Here is an 18071-nt window from a genome sequence, read left to right as displayed (position 1 = left end):
ATAATATGTAACAGTCCTTATTCTTTATGACTTACTACTGCTATAATAACTGAACTGTGCGTAGTTTGTTCTTAATACATAATGTTATAATGTTCTTAATACACACATAATGTTATAATCTTCACTTCTCTCAGAATAAAGAAATAATTTATATTATTCTAATACATTGTAGGTAGACTGTTAGCCATACTTCTCAAAAAAGAGAAAAATATTTGGTTATATTACACTAAATATTAAATGCTAAACAATGCAGTTCCTCCTACTTTATATGTCAGTTTTCAAATAACTTGACTGTTTGCATATTCAGAATTATTTAACATAACGTACTGGGTTATCTTGGCATTTGTGTGCATATTTGTTGTAACTACAACTACTTAAAAACTGAACTGACAAAGTAACTATCAGAATAGTAAAACAACGTTAAAACTCATGAAAATACAACTGTATGAGCACAACTGTAAAGACAACAATCCATGCACAGACATATGGCTACAATCTCTAAACTTAAGATATTAACAACTGGCTGATGAGATGCATAATAACAAGTTTGTTGAATCTTCTATTAACATTTACATAACAGGAGGTACCTCAATAATTGTATAAGAAACAGTGATTATATTAAAGACAGTTCCTTGTTAAAATTATCTCTCTACAGCTAAAATTATATTAACCAAATTCTTATATATACCACTTTGAACGATTTCTGGAACAGGTTTCTGGGTCCCTAATTTTCCTTCAGATGAGGTTGTGACTTTTACCAACCAAGAGGGTAAAGTTCTCTTTCTTTCAGAAGAAATGTTTTCCTGAGGAGGTGAAGTTACTTCATTCTTGGGGGAACTACCCCATATAGACGTTTTATTTTGAGGGTGAAGTGATGTGCTTTCTCCTTGTAAGCAAACTGACTCTTTATTCACATCAGGAGTTGATACTGACTGTTTTTCAGCAGATAACTGTGGAAAATTCTCTTCTACAGAACATGGTTGTGTTCCTGATTCATTTTCCACAGAGATCTGTACATCTGTTTCGTTTTTTAAAACCTGTAGTTTCTCACAAACTTTATCTTGCCGACACAACACACCCTAAATAACAAAACAAACAATCATTCTTGTTTTTCACAAATCTTATCTTACAGATACAACAGATCCTAAATAACAAAACAAAGAATCAGTTGTTGCTTTACACAAATGTTATCTTACAGATACAACAGACCCTAAATAGCAAAACAAAGAATCAGTTGTTGTTTTTCACAAACCTTATCTTACAGATACAACAGACCCTAAATAACAAAACAAAGAATCAGTTGTCGTTTTACACAAATGTTATCTTACAAATACAACAGACCCTAACTAACAAAACAAAGAATCAGTTGTTGTTTTACACAAATGTTATCTTACAGATACAACAGACCCTAACTAACAAAACAAAGAATCAGTTGTTGTTTTTCACAAATCTTATCTTACAGATACAACAGATCCTAAATAACAAAACAAAGAATCAGTTGTTGTTTTACACAAATGTTATCTCACTGACACCACACATCCTAAATAACAAAACAAAGAATCAGTTGTTGTTTTACACAAATGTTATCTTACAGATACAACAGACCCTAAATAACAAAACAAAGAATCAGTTGTCATTTTACACAAATGTTATCGTACAGATACAACACCCTTAAATAACAAAACAAAGAATCAGTTGTCGTTTTACACAAATATTATCTTACAGATACAACAGACCCTAAATAACAAAACAAAGAATCAGTTGTTGTTTTACACAAATGTTATCTTACAGATACAACAGACCCTAAATAACAAAACAAAACAAAGAATCAGTTGTTGTTTTACACAAATGTTATCTTACAGATACAACAGACCCTAAATAACAAAACAAAGAATCAGTTGTCGTTTTACACAAATGTTATCTTACAGATACAACAGACCCTAAATAACAAAACAAAGAATCAGTTGTCGTTTTACACAAATGTTATCTTACAGATACAACAGACCCTAAATAACAAAACAAAGAATCAGTTGTCGTTTTACGCAAATGTTATCTTACAAATACAACAGACCTTAAATAACAAAACAAAGAATGAGTTGTTGTTTTACACAAATGTTATCTTACAGATACAACAGACCCTAAATAACAAAACAAAGAATCAGTTGTCGTTTTACACAAATGTTATCTTACAGATACAACAGACCTTAAATAACAAAACAAAGAATGAGTTGTTGTTTTACACAAATGTTATCTTACAGATACAACAAACCCTAAATAACAAAACAAAGAATCAGTTGTCGTTTTACACAAATGTTATCTTACAGATACAACAGACCCTAAATAACAAAACAAAGAATCAGTTGTTGTTTTACACAAATGTTATCTTACAGATACAACAGACCCTAAATAACAAAACAAAGAATCAGTTGTTGTTTTACACAAATATTATCTTACAGATACAACAGACCCTAAATAACAAAACAAAGAATCAGTTGTCGTTTTACACAAATGTTATCTTACAGATACAACAGACCCTAAATAACAAAACAAAGAATCAGTTGTTGTTTTACACAAATGTTATCTTACAGATACAACAGACCCTAAATAACAAAACAAAGAATCAGTTGTCGTTTTACACAAATATTATCTTACAGATACAACAGACCCTAAATAACAAAACAAAGAATCAGTTGTTGTTTTACACAAATGTTATCTTACAGATACAACAGACCCTAAATAACAAAACAAAGAATCAGTTGTTGTTTTACACAAATATTATCTTACAGATACAACAGACCCTAAATAACAAAACAAAGAATCAGTTGTTGTTTTACACAAATGTTATCTTACAGATACAACAGACCTTAAATAACAAAACAAAGAATCAGTTGTCGTTTTACACAAATGTTATCTTACTGACACCACACACCCTAAATAACAAAACAATCAGTTGTTCTTTACAAACTTTATCTTACTGACACCACACACCCTAAATAATAAAACATTTCTTAAAACTTTTATTTTAAATTATCTTTCTATAATTTAATTAAGCATTTTTATTGTATAAAATTATATTAGCAGCTAGACATACCTTCACTACTCAGATGATGACTTTGTGTTGACAAGTTCAACATGTACTGACTAAAACTTAGCTAAAAGAGAACAACATGTGTTTTGTATGTCTGCTTCTTTAATTTCCAAGTCACAAATTGTTTGATTATTGTTAAGCAAAAAGCTACAAAATGAGCACTTAAGTGCTGTACCAACTATAGATACTGGCTTCCATGTTTACCAACTATAGATACTGGCACCCATGTTTCAGATTCACACTTACCATTGAGTCACCTACAAACTTAATTACACAAGTAATTGTTTTTACCATTTAATGACAAAATAAATAAACCACAGTTTCCAACCATTTGGTCTACCTCCTTAAATAAAGGTTTGTAAATGAGCAAGCCTACCAAAAACAAAACTGTTAATTTAAAAACAATTCTTTCAGCCAACCAAGAAACTGTTTTGGGAAGTTTTTTTTGAGACAAAGGAAAATGTAGAAAAACTATTTCTTTCTAACAGGTCAAAACCTCAGACACAAAGTATATACATACTTACTTGGTTTATTTGTTTAAATTCAAATAATTAAAACTGTCTAAAAACTGATTACCAGTAAATAAAACAGCAATATTACTGTAATCATTAGATAGAATATATGAAACCTTGCACTATTAAACTAACTTTAAGTCGAATCTTGCATTGTTAAACTAACTTGAAATGGAATCTTGCATTGTTAAACTAACTTTCAATGAAATCTTGCATTGTTGAACTAACTTTAAATGAAACCTTATATTGTTAAATTTACAATGGATCCTTCCATTGTTAAACTAACTTTAAATGGAACTTTGCAATGTTAAACCAACTTGAAATGAACTTCTGCATTGTTAAATCAACTTCAAATGGAATCTTGGGTTGTTAAACTAACTTGAAAGGGAACTTTGCATTGTTAAATTAACTTTAACTTTAAAAGGAAGTTTGCATTAGTAAACTAACTTTAAAAGGAATTTTGCATTGTTAAACTAACCTGAAATGGAAGCTTGCATCGCTAACCTTACTTGATATGGAACTTTGCATTGTTAAACTAACTTTAAAAGGAATTGTGCATTGTTAAGCTAACTTGAATTTGTTTGTTTGTTTGGTTCGAATTTCATGCAGCTACCCAAGGGCTATCTGCACAACCTGAAATGGAATTTTACATTGATAAACTAACTTTAAATGGAATTTTGCATTATTAAACCAATTTCAAATGGAATTTTACATTGTTAAACAAACATGAAATTGAAATTTACATTGTTAAACCAACTTGAAATGGAATTTTATTTTGTTAAACTAATCTGAAATGGAACTTTGCACTGTTAAGCTAACTTCAAATGGAATTTTGCATTGTTAAACCAACTTGAAATGGAATTTCAAATTTTTAAACTAACTTTTAAATGTGATTTTGCATTGTTCAACTAATTTTAAATGGAACTTTGCATTGTTAAAGTAATGTGAAATGGAACTTTTCATTGTTAAACCAACTGGGAATGGAATTTTACATTGCTAAATTAACTTTAAATGAAACCTAGCCTAATTAAATTAACTTTTTTTTTACTCACACTAAACTAATAGGGCTGAAAAGATTAAATATAAGTAACACCTGGGGTTAAGAAAGAAAACAAAGTTCACTGAATGAACTAAAATATATCCAGACATACATCTGTTGGTTCAGTAAGTGATGTGTAACAAATCATCATTAGGTTATCAAACATACCTTCTGCCAAGGGCATTGGAATATATTCCAACTCTACATGTGTTTACTAAGATGTAATCACTAAAAGGAAGTCAACACAACATTCATGGACAGTGACCCTCATACACCTCATTATAAGGTCATTCTTGATACGGCACAAAGAAAGACAGCAAACATGGTGCAGACAGTTACCTAAGAGATATATTACTTCATGAAGAGGTTGAATCCCACAGTTAAGATGACCACTGTTGAACAATTACAGAAATATTAGTAGACAGAGAAAGACCATAGAGTGTGACAGGTTGATTGGTAGAGCAGCACCTGGTAAAAAACCATATTATTTTCAAGCAGAAAGTAATTTTTGCCCAACAGGTTTTGTTTTGTACCAAGATGAAGCAAAGAAAATCCAGTGCTGGTATAAATTTGTTACCAAGATCAGCAGCACACTAGAATGTTTAGTGTGGCTAGGGTCTATCAGCAGCACACTAGAATGTATAGTGTGGCTAGGGGTCTATCAGCAGCACACTAGAATGTTTAGTGTAACTAGGGGTCTATCAGCAGCACACTAGAATGTTTAGTGTGGCTAGCACACCTAAAATGGGTCTATCAGCAGCACACTAGAATGTTTAGTGTGGCTAGGGGTCTAAGTCATTCCTTTTTCATAAAATACATGAGATAAAAATTATACCAACATGTGAAGGAGTCCTCACTTGCTTCACGAGGAAAATCCAAGTCTTGTTCTGATGGGAGCATCCATTGGGAACAGTTGGGAGTCACTGGAGGAAGGAGCACAATCTTATTAAGGAATAAGCCACCACTGGTAGAGTCACTGGAGGAAGGAGCACAATCTTATTAAGGAATAAGCCACCACTGGTAGAGTCACTGGAGGAAGGAACACAATCATATTAAGGAATAAGCCACCATTGGTAGAGTCACTGGAGGAAGGAACACAATCTTATTAAGGAATAAGCCACCATTGGTAGAGTCACTGGAGGAAGGAACACAATCTTATTAAGGAATAAGCCACCACTGGTAGAGTCACTGAAGGAAGGAACACAATCTTATTAAGGAATAAGCCACCACTGGTAGAGTCACTGGAGGAAGGAACACAATCTTATTAAGGAATAAGCCACCACTGGTAGAGTCACTGGAGGAAGGAACACAATCTTATTAAGGAATAAGCCACCACTGGTAGAGTCACTGGAGGAAGGAACACAATCTTATTAAGGAATAAGCCACCACTGGTAGAGTCACTGGAGGAAGGAACACAATCTTATTAAGGAATAAGCCACCACTGGTAGAGTCACTGGAGGAAGGAACACAATCTTATTAAGGAATAAGCCACCACTGGTAGAGTCACTGGAAGAAGGAGCACAATCATATTAAGGAATAAGCCACCACTGGTAGAGTCACTGGAGGAAGGAACACAATCTTATTAAGGAATAAGCCACCATTGGTAGAGTCACTGGAGGAAGGAACACAATCTTATTAAGGAATAAGCCACCACTGGTAGAATTTGGAACTGGGAAGTAAGGGTTTTCGTTATAGAATAGGAGAAGAAACATGTACAGAAAAATACAATTCAGTTTGTATAGGGTCAGATGTGTGTTACTCAAGACAACGTGGATGTTTGTTAAGTATTCCATGTGAGGCATTGTATAGGGTCAGATGTGTTCAATACTTCTATGTTATCCAGATGAATGTGTATTTTTCTACATGAGTTGTTGCCAGCCACTCAGGAGAATCTTGTAGCATCAAGTATAATGAACATAGTGTTAAGTTTCACATTATAAGTGTTTTGTTATTGTATGTTTTATCTCCTTTGTTGTTTGTTCAATGAATACAAAAGGAACAAAACATACATTGTGGTCACAATAAAATGTTTCATGGCCAACAAACATGGAGTTGGAAAGAAAACCAACAGAAAAACTCACCAGTGTGACCAAGTAACCATGAAACTATCCATACTTAATGTGGTACAAGTATGTGACCAAGTAACCATGAAACTATCCATACTTAATGTGGAAATGTGACCAACCAGAAAATCCAACTCACCAGTGTGACCAAGTAACCATGAAACTATCCATACTTAATGTGGTACAAGTATGTGACCAAGTAACCATGAAACTATCCATACTTAATGTGGTGCAAGTATCTTTGTCAATACATAGAATTAACTGATATTTCATATTATGATTACAAATAGTACTTTTCAACTAACAGTTCTAAAATATAAATTTTGTAAAACCTTATAAATGAAGTTCAAAGTTTTCAGTAAAATTATGTTTCATCAGTCATTTTCTTTACCATAACTCTACACAAACTGGGTCAATTTGAATGACCTCATAACCACCACAAAAAATATAAAATTACCCTTTATTTTGTAGATTGTAACATAAAATTATAGTAGTTTGTCCTAAACAGCTTAAGGCTCATCATGGTTTAAGTCTGTTTATACTTAATGTAAAAGTTTTATTGTTAATTAAACCATGTTTAATTAATGATCCTGCTGCTTAAGTTAAATGAAATGTGATCAAGTCTGAATGACATAGTGTACAAGACACTCGCAAGCACATCTCAGTGACACATAATTTCTTACTTTTCATTATCTTATTTATTAACTCTCTCACCACAGAGTAAGTTGAACTGACCAAGTGCATAACCATTTTGTAGTCATTAAGGTTTCCATGCTATAATTTTTAATATAGTATGTATATTTTCATACAATAAGATGGACTTACAGTAAACATTACAGTATTTAGTTCACAAAACCAGATTTCTTGACTGAAGTATTGTAATAAAGATTTGCCCATAATTATATGAATCTTTTGTAGTAGATTGAGTGCCATGTGATTTTATGTTAAGATTTAAAATACTTTTTTTGATGAAAATTTGTAGAATGGACAGCAACTACCTACTGAATACTATGCCTAAATAATCTATCAAAGAATACTTTGTGGTCTCACAATCACAAATTTCATTTGCAAAATATTTAAAACCTTCTAAATAAAGTTGAAACTTTATATTTTATCTGTTATTTTCTCTACAAGTATGGTTAATTTGATCAACTTTGTAACTACATAAAGAAAAAAAAAACTGAAACAAATTTAAATTACATTTTTTTCTGTCTAGAATGATTTCAAATTGTAACATGAAACAACATTCGTTCATCTTAAACAACTTTAAACCCACAACAGTATACAACTGGGTCATTCCATACCAACACAGTTCATGTTACAGATTTCATTCAAACTTCATTTGGTTTATTAAGCCATGCAGTACAGCTTTAGGATTCTCCACGATCGAATAAATAAAAACGAAGTTTTTGCATGAATTTTTGTCATGAAAATCTATGACATAAACTGGAAAAGTTCTTTTTTCCAGGTAAGTTGCCATGAAAAGACCCATCTATTTATACTGAAGTTTTATTGCCATACCAACACAGTTCATGTTACAGATTTCATTCAAACTTCATTTGGTTTATTAAGCCATGCAGTACAGCTTTAGGATTCTCCACGATCGAATAAATAAAAACGAAGTTTTTGCATGAATTTTTGTCATGAAAATCTGTGACATAAACTGGAAAAGTTCTTTTTTCCAGGTAAGTTGCCATGGAAAGACCCATCTATTTATCCTGAAGTTTTATTGCCTTTTAAACCATGTATAACTGAAATTTTTTTATCATACTAGTTGTAAATTATATGGCAAATGTGCATCTCACATCAGAGTATTAGATTACATATTACACAGACTTCATCTTGTAAAATATTCTGCTTCTTTATGTTACTTTATGGAACCTAAAAGTTCCCAATTTTTACATTTTAGTTACTTTTATAATAACAAATGTGCATGAAAAATAAAATAAAATATCTGGTACCTCTTGACTGTTGACAAAACCAAATCTTTTTAGACAATTGATAATAATGCACTAAATAATTTCCATTTAATTAAACAAGACATCAAAAAACAAAGGATAACAAAATGCAAAAACAGACAATGCCCTTTAGCCCTTTCACAATGGGCTCAGTATAGTATGTGTTCACCTACACATCTGCACGCATTAAGTATTTGAACTTTTCATACAGCATGATAGTAGTAGAGGTTTAGAAAGAATATTTTTTTTTGTATGCAGAAAATCAGAGTAGAGTAGAGTTTTAGAAAGTATCAGACTTTTTAATGAAAGATTTTCTTAAACATTTGTTTGTGAAAATATCTGGTCTATTTTTGTACTAGTCTACAGTCATGTGAAAAATTAGGACACCCCATGAAAGCCTGTGTATTTTTCTAACATTTTTGGATAGGTAGATATTTAATCTCAATTTTAACAATACTGTCAAATGTAAACTAGAATCATGTGTGTAGTGTGATGTAATTTTAAATGTTTATAACTGTCAAATGTAAACTAGAACCATGTGTGTAGTGTGATGTAATTTTAAATGTTTATAACTGTCAAATGTAAACTAGAATCATGTGTGTAGTGTGATGTAATTTTAAATGTTTATAACTGTCAAATGTAAACTAGAACCATGTGTGTAGTGTGATGTAATTTTAAATGTTTATAACTGTCAAATGTAAACTAGAACCATGTGTGTAGTGTGATGTAATTTCAAATGTTTATAACTGTCAAATGTAAACTAGAACCATGTGTGTAGTGTGATGTAATTTTAAATGTTTATAACTGTCAAATGTAAACTAGAACCATGTGTGTAGTGTGATGTAATTTTAAATGTTTATAACTGTCAAATGTAAACTAGAATCATGTGTGTAGTGTGATGTAATTTTAAATGTTTATAACTGTCAAATGTAAACTAGAATCATGTGTGTAGTGTGATGTAATTTTAAATGTTTATAACTATCAAATGTAAACTAGAACCATGTGTGTAGTGTGATGTAATTTTAAATGTTTATAACTGTCAAATGTAAACTAGAATCATGTGTGTAGTGTGATGTAATTTTGTTCTAAAATCATCATTGTTAAGGAAGCTTATACATTCAATAAATAGAACACTTTATTTAAAAATAGAAAAAAATTGAAATTTTGTGATATTGAGTGTTTGTAAAGATTTATAAAGATGTCCAACTGAATCTGTGAAACTGTGTAACAAGATTCCTTTAATAATAAACTTAAATAATAATAATAAAAAGTTACAGTGTCATAAATGTTTATATGAGTAAGGTAAAAATAATAACATTTTTGTTATTATAAGTTGTGATGTTTTAAATATTTAATCAATTAGATATTTCTAATAAACTACAAGTTGGTTTAATAAGATATAGTTATGTATAAACATACAAGCTGGTTCAATAAGATTCAGTACTGAAGAGTGGATAAAACTTACAAGCTGGTTCAATAAGATTCAGTGCTGAATAGTGGATAAAACTTACAGGCTGGTTCAGTAAGATTCAGTGCTGAATAGTGGATAAAACTTACAAGCTGATTCAATAACATTCAGTGCTGAATAGTGGATAAAACTTACAGGCTGGTTCAGTAAGATTCAGGGCTGAAGAGTGGATAAAACTTACATGCTGGTTCAGTGAGATTCAGTGCTGAATAGTGGATAAAACTTACAGGCTGGTTCAGTAAGATTCAGGGCTGAATAGTGGATAAAACTTACAAGCTGGTTCAATAAGATTCAGGGCTGAATAGTGGATAAAACTTACAAGCTGGTTCAATAAGATTCAGTGCTGAAGAGTGGATAAAACTTACAAGCTGGTTCAATAAGATTCAGTGCTGAATAGTGGATAAAACTTACAGGCTGGTTCAGTAAGATTCAGTGCTGAATAGTGGATAAAACTTACAGGCTGGTTCAGTAAGATTCAGGGCTGAATAGTGGATAAAACTTACAAGCTGGTTCAATAAGATTCAGTGCTGAATAGTGGATAAACCTTACAGGCTGGTTCAGTAAGATTCAGTACGAATAGTGGATAAAACTTACAAGCTGGTTCAATAAGATTCAGTGCTGAATAGTGGATAAAACTTACAAGCTGGTTCAATAAGATTCAGTGCTGAATAGTGGATAAAACGTACAAGCTGGTTCAATAAGATCCAGTGCTGATAAGTAATAAATTTCTTTTTCATTGTCTTCTGTCTGCAAGTTGAGATATTTTATAAAACATTAGGCTTAAAAGATGTGTGTTGTTGCCAGTAGGAGGTGATATAGGATTGAGCCATATTAAGTCAGATTAATATCTCTGAAGTCATGTGAAATATGATTGAGGCATGGTTATTAATGAATGTGATATTTTTAGTGCATGATAATTTTTGTATTTAATTATGAAAATGGTGAGACTATGGGACTAAATTTTGTTAGGGTGGGATTTATCTTCAGATAAGACTGTATTTTTCTGAAAGGGTGGTTGTTTTTGGAATGGGTTGTAGTGGATGAATGTATGAATACTAAGGACTGGCTTTGAGGTTGTTTTATTTTTAAGTTGTTTAGATGGGACAACATCTTGTAGTGACAAGTTTTATGTTAAGATGCTCTCAATCTGCAGGTGGAATAAAGTCATGTGTAAATAAAATATTAGATACACTACATATTTGGTTTAAAAACTGAGTTTTCAACCTGTACTTCTACTTCTTTCATGGGGTTCACATCAGGATCATCTTATTGGTCTGTGTACCTCTCATTTATGGTGCTTAGATCACTGTTTATTTCAGCAACTGTTGATATTGACATGGCCCAACATGGCTTTAAACCACAAATTTTGAAACATACCATCATTGCCAGTTATAGCTGTTGCTTGACAGCCAATGTTACAACTTTGCTGATTTAAGCATTGATCTGATTTTTTATCACTTGCTTCAGTGTTTTATACCACACGTAACTGCTCTTGATGGTATCTGTCTTGTGACACTCTCCACCTACAACAGTGCACCCTGTATCTTATTGTTCTATATAAGCACTCTCCACCTACAACAGTGCACCCTGTATCTTATTGCTCTATATAAGCACCTCATAAAGATAATATTATCACTTTTTTTGTGGTCTAATATCATCCCAGTCACTAGGAAAATGTTAAATTTCAAAACATACTCACCATCCACTTATAGCTGGAATTGCACATTGAGAAGGTGGTTGCCTCATTCCTCTTGGTCACACTCTCATGCATCATTGTCAGTGGGGTTTGATAGACCAATGGAGCCTAATTCAGGATTTTTTAGATATTCCTTCTACCCTTCCACGTCCCTTACAGGCTGACTTTAACTGATGTTTGTACCTGAAGGATATTACCGTTGCTCTCCCAATCAATGCTCTCAACTGGGATTAGTCAGGTTAATTTCTATATCTTCATATTTGTCTTGTTTGACACCCCCACATTTATTCCCACTTAAAATGGCTCAACTCATACACAGGTGTATCACACCAGGTGCACATGATTAGAAGATTGTTACTCAGCATTTTGAATGAGGCTTGCCCTATTTAAACCTCAGACATTTAGTTTGGTGTGCTCCTGACTGTTGAAGTGAGAGTGAGCATTATGGTGAGAGCATAAGAGACTGAAGCCTTCAGAAAGAAATTTGTAGCAGCTTATGAATCTGGTAAGGGATTTAAAAAGATCCCAAAATATTTTGAAATCAGCCATTCCACTGTCTGGAAAATAGTCAACAAGTGGAGGGCTTTCAAAATAACTGCCAACATGCCCAGGTCTGGTCATCCAAGCAAGTTCACCCATAGAGCAGACCACAAGATGGTAAAAGAGGTCTCCAAACACCCTAACATGTCATCACGGGACCTACAGCAGGCTCTGGCTACTGTTGATGTGAAAGTGCATGCATCTACAATTAGAAATAGACTGCACAAGTTTAACTTGCATGGGAGGTGTGCAAGGAGGAAACCTTTGCTCTCTAAGAGAAACATCAAGGCCAGACTAAAGTTTGCCAGAGAGAATGTAAACAAAGACCAGGACTTCTGGAACAATGTTCTTTAGACAGATGAGTCCAAAACAGAATTATTTGGACACCAGAACAGAGAACATGTTTGGTGTAAACCAAATACAGAATTCCAGGAAAAGAACCTCATACCAACTGTGAAGCATGGAGGTGGAAGTGTCATGGTTTGGGGCTGCTTTGCTGCAGCAGGACCTAGACAGCTCACAATCATAGAATCCACCATGAATTCTACTGTGTATCAGAGAGTGCTTGAGGATCATGTGAGACCATCTGTAAGAAAATTAAAGCTGAAGCGGAACTGGATCCTGCAACACGACAATGACCCAAAACATACCAGTAAATCCACCAAGGACTGGCTGAAAACTAAGAAACGGAGAGTCCTAGAATGGCTGAGTCAAAGTCCAGATCTTAATCCCATTGAGATGCTGTGGGGTGACTTGAAACGGGCTGTACATGCAAGAAAACCCTCAGACATCTCACAGCTGAAAGAATTCTGCATTGAGGAGTTGGGCAAACTTTCTTCAGACCGATGTCAGAGACTGGTAGATGGCTACAAGAAGCATCTCACTGCAGTTATTTCAGCCAAAGGGGGTAACACTAGCTATTAGGGGGTAGAGTGTCCTAACTTTTTCCTCAGTTAGAATATGCATTTTTGTAGAATTTCATTTACAGACGATCTTGAAAAGTCTTTTCTTCAGTTTTAATTGTTTAGTTATTTTCCTATAATCTCTCAGTATTGTTAAAATTGAGATTAAATATCTATACATCCAAAAATGTTACGAAAATACACAGGCTTTCATAGGGTGTCCTAACTTTTTCACATGACTGTAAGTGCAAGGTGATTTCATATTATGATTAAAATGTTACAAAAATACACAGGCTTTCATAGGGTGTCCTAACTTTTTCACATGACTGTAAGTGCAAGGTGATATCATATTATGATTAAAAAACAGTCATTTTCCTCCCAACAATTTCAAATATTGTGTGTAATCTCTAAAACCTCCTAAATGCATTTTAAATGCTTGTTTTCAGTAAGACTTTATATTTTATGTTACTTTCTATACCCTAACCATGTGGGGTCTATGAAATGACCAACCTCGTAACCATCATAGAAAAATTAGGAAATAAATATGTCATGTTTTTTTTTTAATATGTTAATATACATTTATTATTTTTATTATACTGGCCTTCCAGTCATGCCTAGCTAACATAACTTACATTGATGCAGTGCATACGCGCTTTTATTACCACATTCAATAACATAAAACTGACCTTTAGTCTTTACAAAGTGACCATTTCTTTGTTATGCTATAAAGGACTAGTATATTATAATATATATAGTTACATTTCCATTATGTATATATAGATTACTACTACTTAGAAATAGGTTATGAAACTTATTTTTCTTACAATATCAAACAATAAATAAAGAAATAAAGCAAACAATTATCTCTTCTAGCTGTGACCTTTAAATGCAGTTGCTGCTGGACATGATTGTTAAACCTTTTAAAATTTTGTATGTGGAAGATATAAAAAAAGGTTTTTCAGGTTTTATATATATACAGTTGAATAACAAAAAAATCATAAATAACTATACTGATACCACAGAATTCCACTATAATTTAGTAAACTTAGTAATAACTAAGCTGTGTTTAGGTTTAAAAAAATGTGAAACTTCAAGCAGATTAAAGACACAACCTACCTTCTTGAAATGTTGTAATATTCATTTTAAAACTTAAAGTTAATAATATTATAATTTCATTTATTAGCTGTGTTTTATGCTGATTTCTTCATATATATTGATAATAACGTAGTTGAATTACATTTTGAATGCAAATTAGAAAAAGTTGTGACATGCATTCTGAGCTATTCATAGTGAAAGGCTTAAAATGGAAAGAAACAAATCTCTAGATGAGGTGATAAGTCATGGGAAAAACAGACAAAATCAGTGTCCAATAAAGGGGATAGTAATGAACAGCCATAACTAGGCATAAGAAATAAACAGGTACAGTAATGAACAGCCATAACTAGGCATACGAAATGAACAGGAATAGTAATGAACAGCCATAACTAGGCATAAGAAATAAACAGGAATAGTAATGAACAGCCATAACTAGGCATACGAAATGAACAGGAATAGTAATGAACAGCCATAACTAGGCATACAAAATGAACTGGAATAGTAATGAACAGCCATAACTAGGCATAAGAAATAAACAGGAATAGTAATGAACAGCCATAACTAGGCATAAGAAATGAACAGGAATAGTAATGAACAGCTATAACTAGGCATAAGAAATGAACAGGAACAGTAATGAACAGCCATAACTAGGCATACAAAATGAACAGGAACAGTGATGAACAGCCATAACTAGGCATAAGAAATGAACAGGAACAGTAATGAACAGCCATAACTAGGCATACAAAATGAACAGGAATAGTGATGAACAGCCATAACTAGGCATACAAAATGAACAGGAATAGTGATGAACAGCCATAACTAGGCATACAAAATGAACAGCCATAACGAGGCATAATAAATGAACAGGAATAGTGATGAACAGCCATAACTAGGCATACGAAATGAACAGGAATAGTGATGAACAGCCATAACTAGGCATAAGAAATAAAGAGGAACAGTAATGAACAGCCATAACTAGGCATACGAAATGAACAGGAATAGTGATGAACAGCCATAACTAGGCATACGAAATGAACAGGAATAGTGATGAACAGCCATAACTAGTAATAGGAAATGAACAGGAATAGTAATGAACAGCCATAATGAGGCATAATAAATGAACAGGAATAGTGATGAACAGCCATAACGAGGCATAAGAAATGAACAGGAATAGTGATGAACAGCCATAACTAGGCATAAGAAATGAACAGGAATAGTAATGAACAGCCATAACTAGGCATAAGAAATAAACAGGAATAGTAATGAACAGCCATAACTAAGCATACGAAATGAACAGGAATAGTAATGAACAGCCATAACTAGGCATAAGAAATAAACAGGAATAGTAATGAACAGCCATAACTAGGCATACAAAATGAACAGGAATAGTAATGAACAACCATAACTAGGCATAAGAAATAAACAGGAATAGTAATGAACAGCCATAACTAGGCATACGAAATGAACAGGAATAGTAATGAACAGCCATAACTAGGCATACAAAATGAACAGGAATAGTAATGAACAGCCATAACTAGGCATAAGAAATAAACAGGAATAGTAATGAACAGCCATAACTAGGCATAAGAAATGAACAGGAATAGTAATGAACAGCCATAACTAGGCATAAGAAATGAACAGGAACAGTAATGAACAGCCATAACTAGGCATACGAAATGAACAGGAATAGTGATGAACAGCCATAACTAGGCATACGAAATGAACAGGAATAGTGATGAACAGCCATAATAGGCATAAGAAATGAACAGGAACAGTAATGAACAGCCATAACTAGGCATACGAAATGAACAGGAATAGTGATGAACAGCCATAACTAGGCATACGAAATGAACAGGAATAGTAATGAACAGCCATAACGAGACATAATAAATGAACAGGAATAGTGATGAACAGCCATAACGAGGCATAAGAAATGAACAGGAATAGTGATGAACAGCCATAACTAGGCATAAAAAATGAACAGGAATAGTGATTAACAGCCATAACTAGGCATACAAAATGAACAAGAATAGTAATGAACAGCCATAACTAGGCATACAAAATGAACAAGAATAGTAATGAACAGCCATACCTAGGCATACGAAATGAACAAGAATAGTAATGAACAGCTATAACTAGGCATATGAAATGAACAGGAATAGTAATGAACAGCCATAACGAGGCACAAGAAATGAACAGGAATAGTAATGAACAGCCACAACGAGGCATAAGAATGAACAGGAATAGAGTAGTAACACAGGAAATAGAGGAAAGGAAACAAGAGAGAAACAACTGATCATCCACCTCTCCATTAGTTAAGGAGCAAATCAACAGATTCTTATGACATAAAGGACAGGTGGGAACATGGCATGAATGTCCAGATGTAGATGACCATAACTGAGTTGATAGAGAAACCAGCTAAATAAAGAAAACAGTATCAGTTAATAAGTGAAACCAGCTAAAGGAAACAGTGTCATACAAAAAGCAAAAGATGTTAAAAACAGTGATCAGTAATTAGCTGAAACAGATGGAGTTATGACAGAAAAAAATAAGGCACTGAAAATAATTAGTGCCTCCCCAGTAGGAGAGGTAAGAAACAACCACAAAAGTACCAGTACTGAAAGTGGTGCCTCTCTGGTGGATTAGGTAAGGAACAACCATAGAAGTGCAAGAATAAATCATCATTAAACAACCAGATGACTTGCAAATTTTGGCAAGCCTGAAAACTACAGAAATCTCTTAAATGTAATAATAAGGGATTGTTTCTCTGGAGAGAGTGGAGGTATCAAAAACTTCCATTTCAACTGGAAAGGCAGGCTTCAGTGTAAAGGTCAAGTTGGTTGGAAGAGAATGGAGTGGAATACCTAGAGTCATGTTGGGATTTTTGAGCCAACAGGACAGATAGGGTTGGAAAGATTAATGGGAAAAATACAAGAAAAAAATATAGATTGTAAGATGTGATACAAATCCTCAAGAGCTCACTGAAGGGGATGCACCTATAGAGAGAAACCAGAGACACCAAAAGTATGGGAATAACATATGCAGAAAGAAAGAGATTGTGAAGAACCTGTAGTGTGAAGATGCAAGGTAGATGGCTGAGCGAAACCCATGTGTAAATCAAGAAATCACCCAGGAACATGGCAGTGAAGTAGGACAAACCCATGTGCAAATCAAGAAATCATCCAGGAACATGGCAGTGAAGTTGGACAAACCCATGTGCAAATCAAGAAATCACCCAGGAACATGGTAGTGACATTGGACAAAACCATGTGCAAATCAAGAAATCACTCAGGAACATGGCAGTGAAGTTGGACAAACCCATGTGCAAATCAAGAAATCACTCAGGAACATGGCAGTGAAGCAGAACAAATCCATATGCAAATCAAGAAATCACCCAGGAACATGGCAGTGAAGTAGGACAAACCCATGTGCAAATCAAGAAATCACCCAGGAACATGGCAGTGACTTTGTACAAACCCATGTGCAAATCAAGAAATCACCAAGGAACATGGCAATGAAGTAGAACAAACCCATGTGCAAATCAAGAAATCACTCAGGAACATTGCAATAAAGTAGGAATCATGAGGAAAAATAGGAGGTGGGGTAAGGAAAAGCAGAAAGAGACCTGAAAGAAGAACCCATGCAACCTGAGGGTCATCAGTAAATGTAGGTGTAAAAGGGGGAAAACACAAATGATTCCAGAGCCAAGA

The 18071-nt window shown here is 33.4% G+C and overlaps 1 protein-coding gene across 1 annotated transcript in view; it reads right to left on the bottom strand.

Annotated features, from left to right (window-relative positions):
• LOC143227574 (uncharacterized) overlaps positions 1 to 18071 on the bottom strand; it is a 49789-nt gene that overhangs the window by 201 nt on the left and 31517 nt on the right. Inside the window, exon 6 of the mRNA XM_076459003.1 lies at positions 689 to 1079. Within this exon, the coding sequence (XP_076315118.1) occupies positions 689 to 1079 (391 nt within the window). The remainder of the gene's footprint in view (positions 1 to 688; positions 1080 to 18071) is intronic.

This window comes from Tachypleus tridentatus, chromosome 9 (assembly GCF_004210375.1).
Source record: "Tachypleus tridentatus isolate NWPU-2018 chromosome 9, ASM421037v1, whole genome shotgun sequence".
Taxonomy (NCBI): domain Eukaryota; kingdom Metazoa; phylum Arthropoda; class Merostomata; order Xiphosura; family Limulidae; genus Tachypleus; species Tachypleus tridentatus.
The sequence above is the reverse complement of the archived record's forward strand: the minus strand, read 5'-3'. Positions and strand labels throughout refer to the sequence as shown.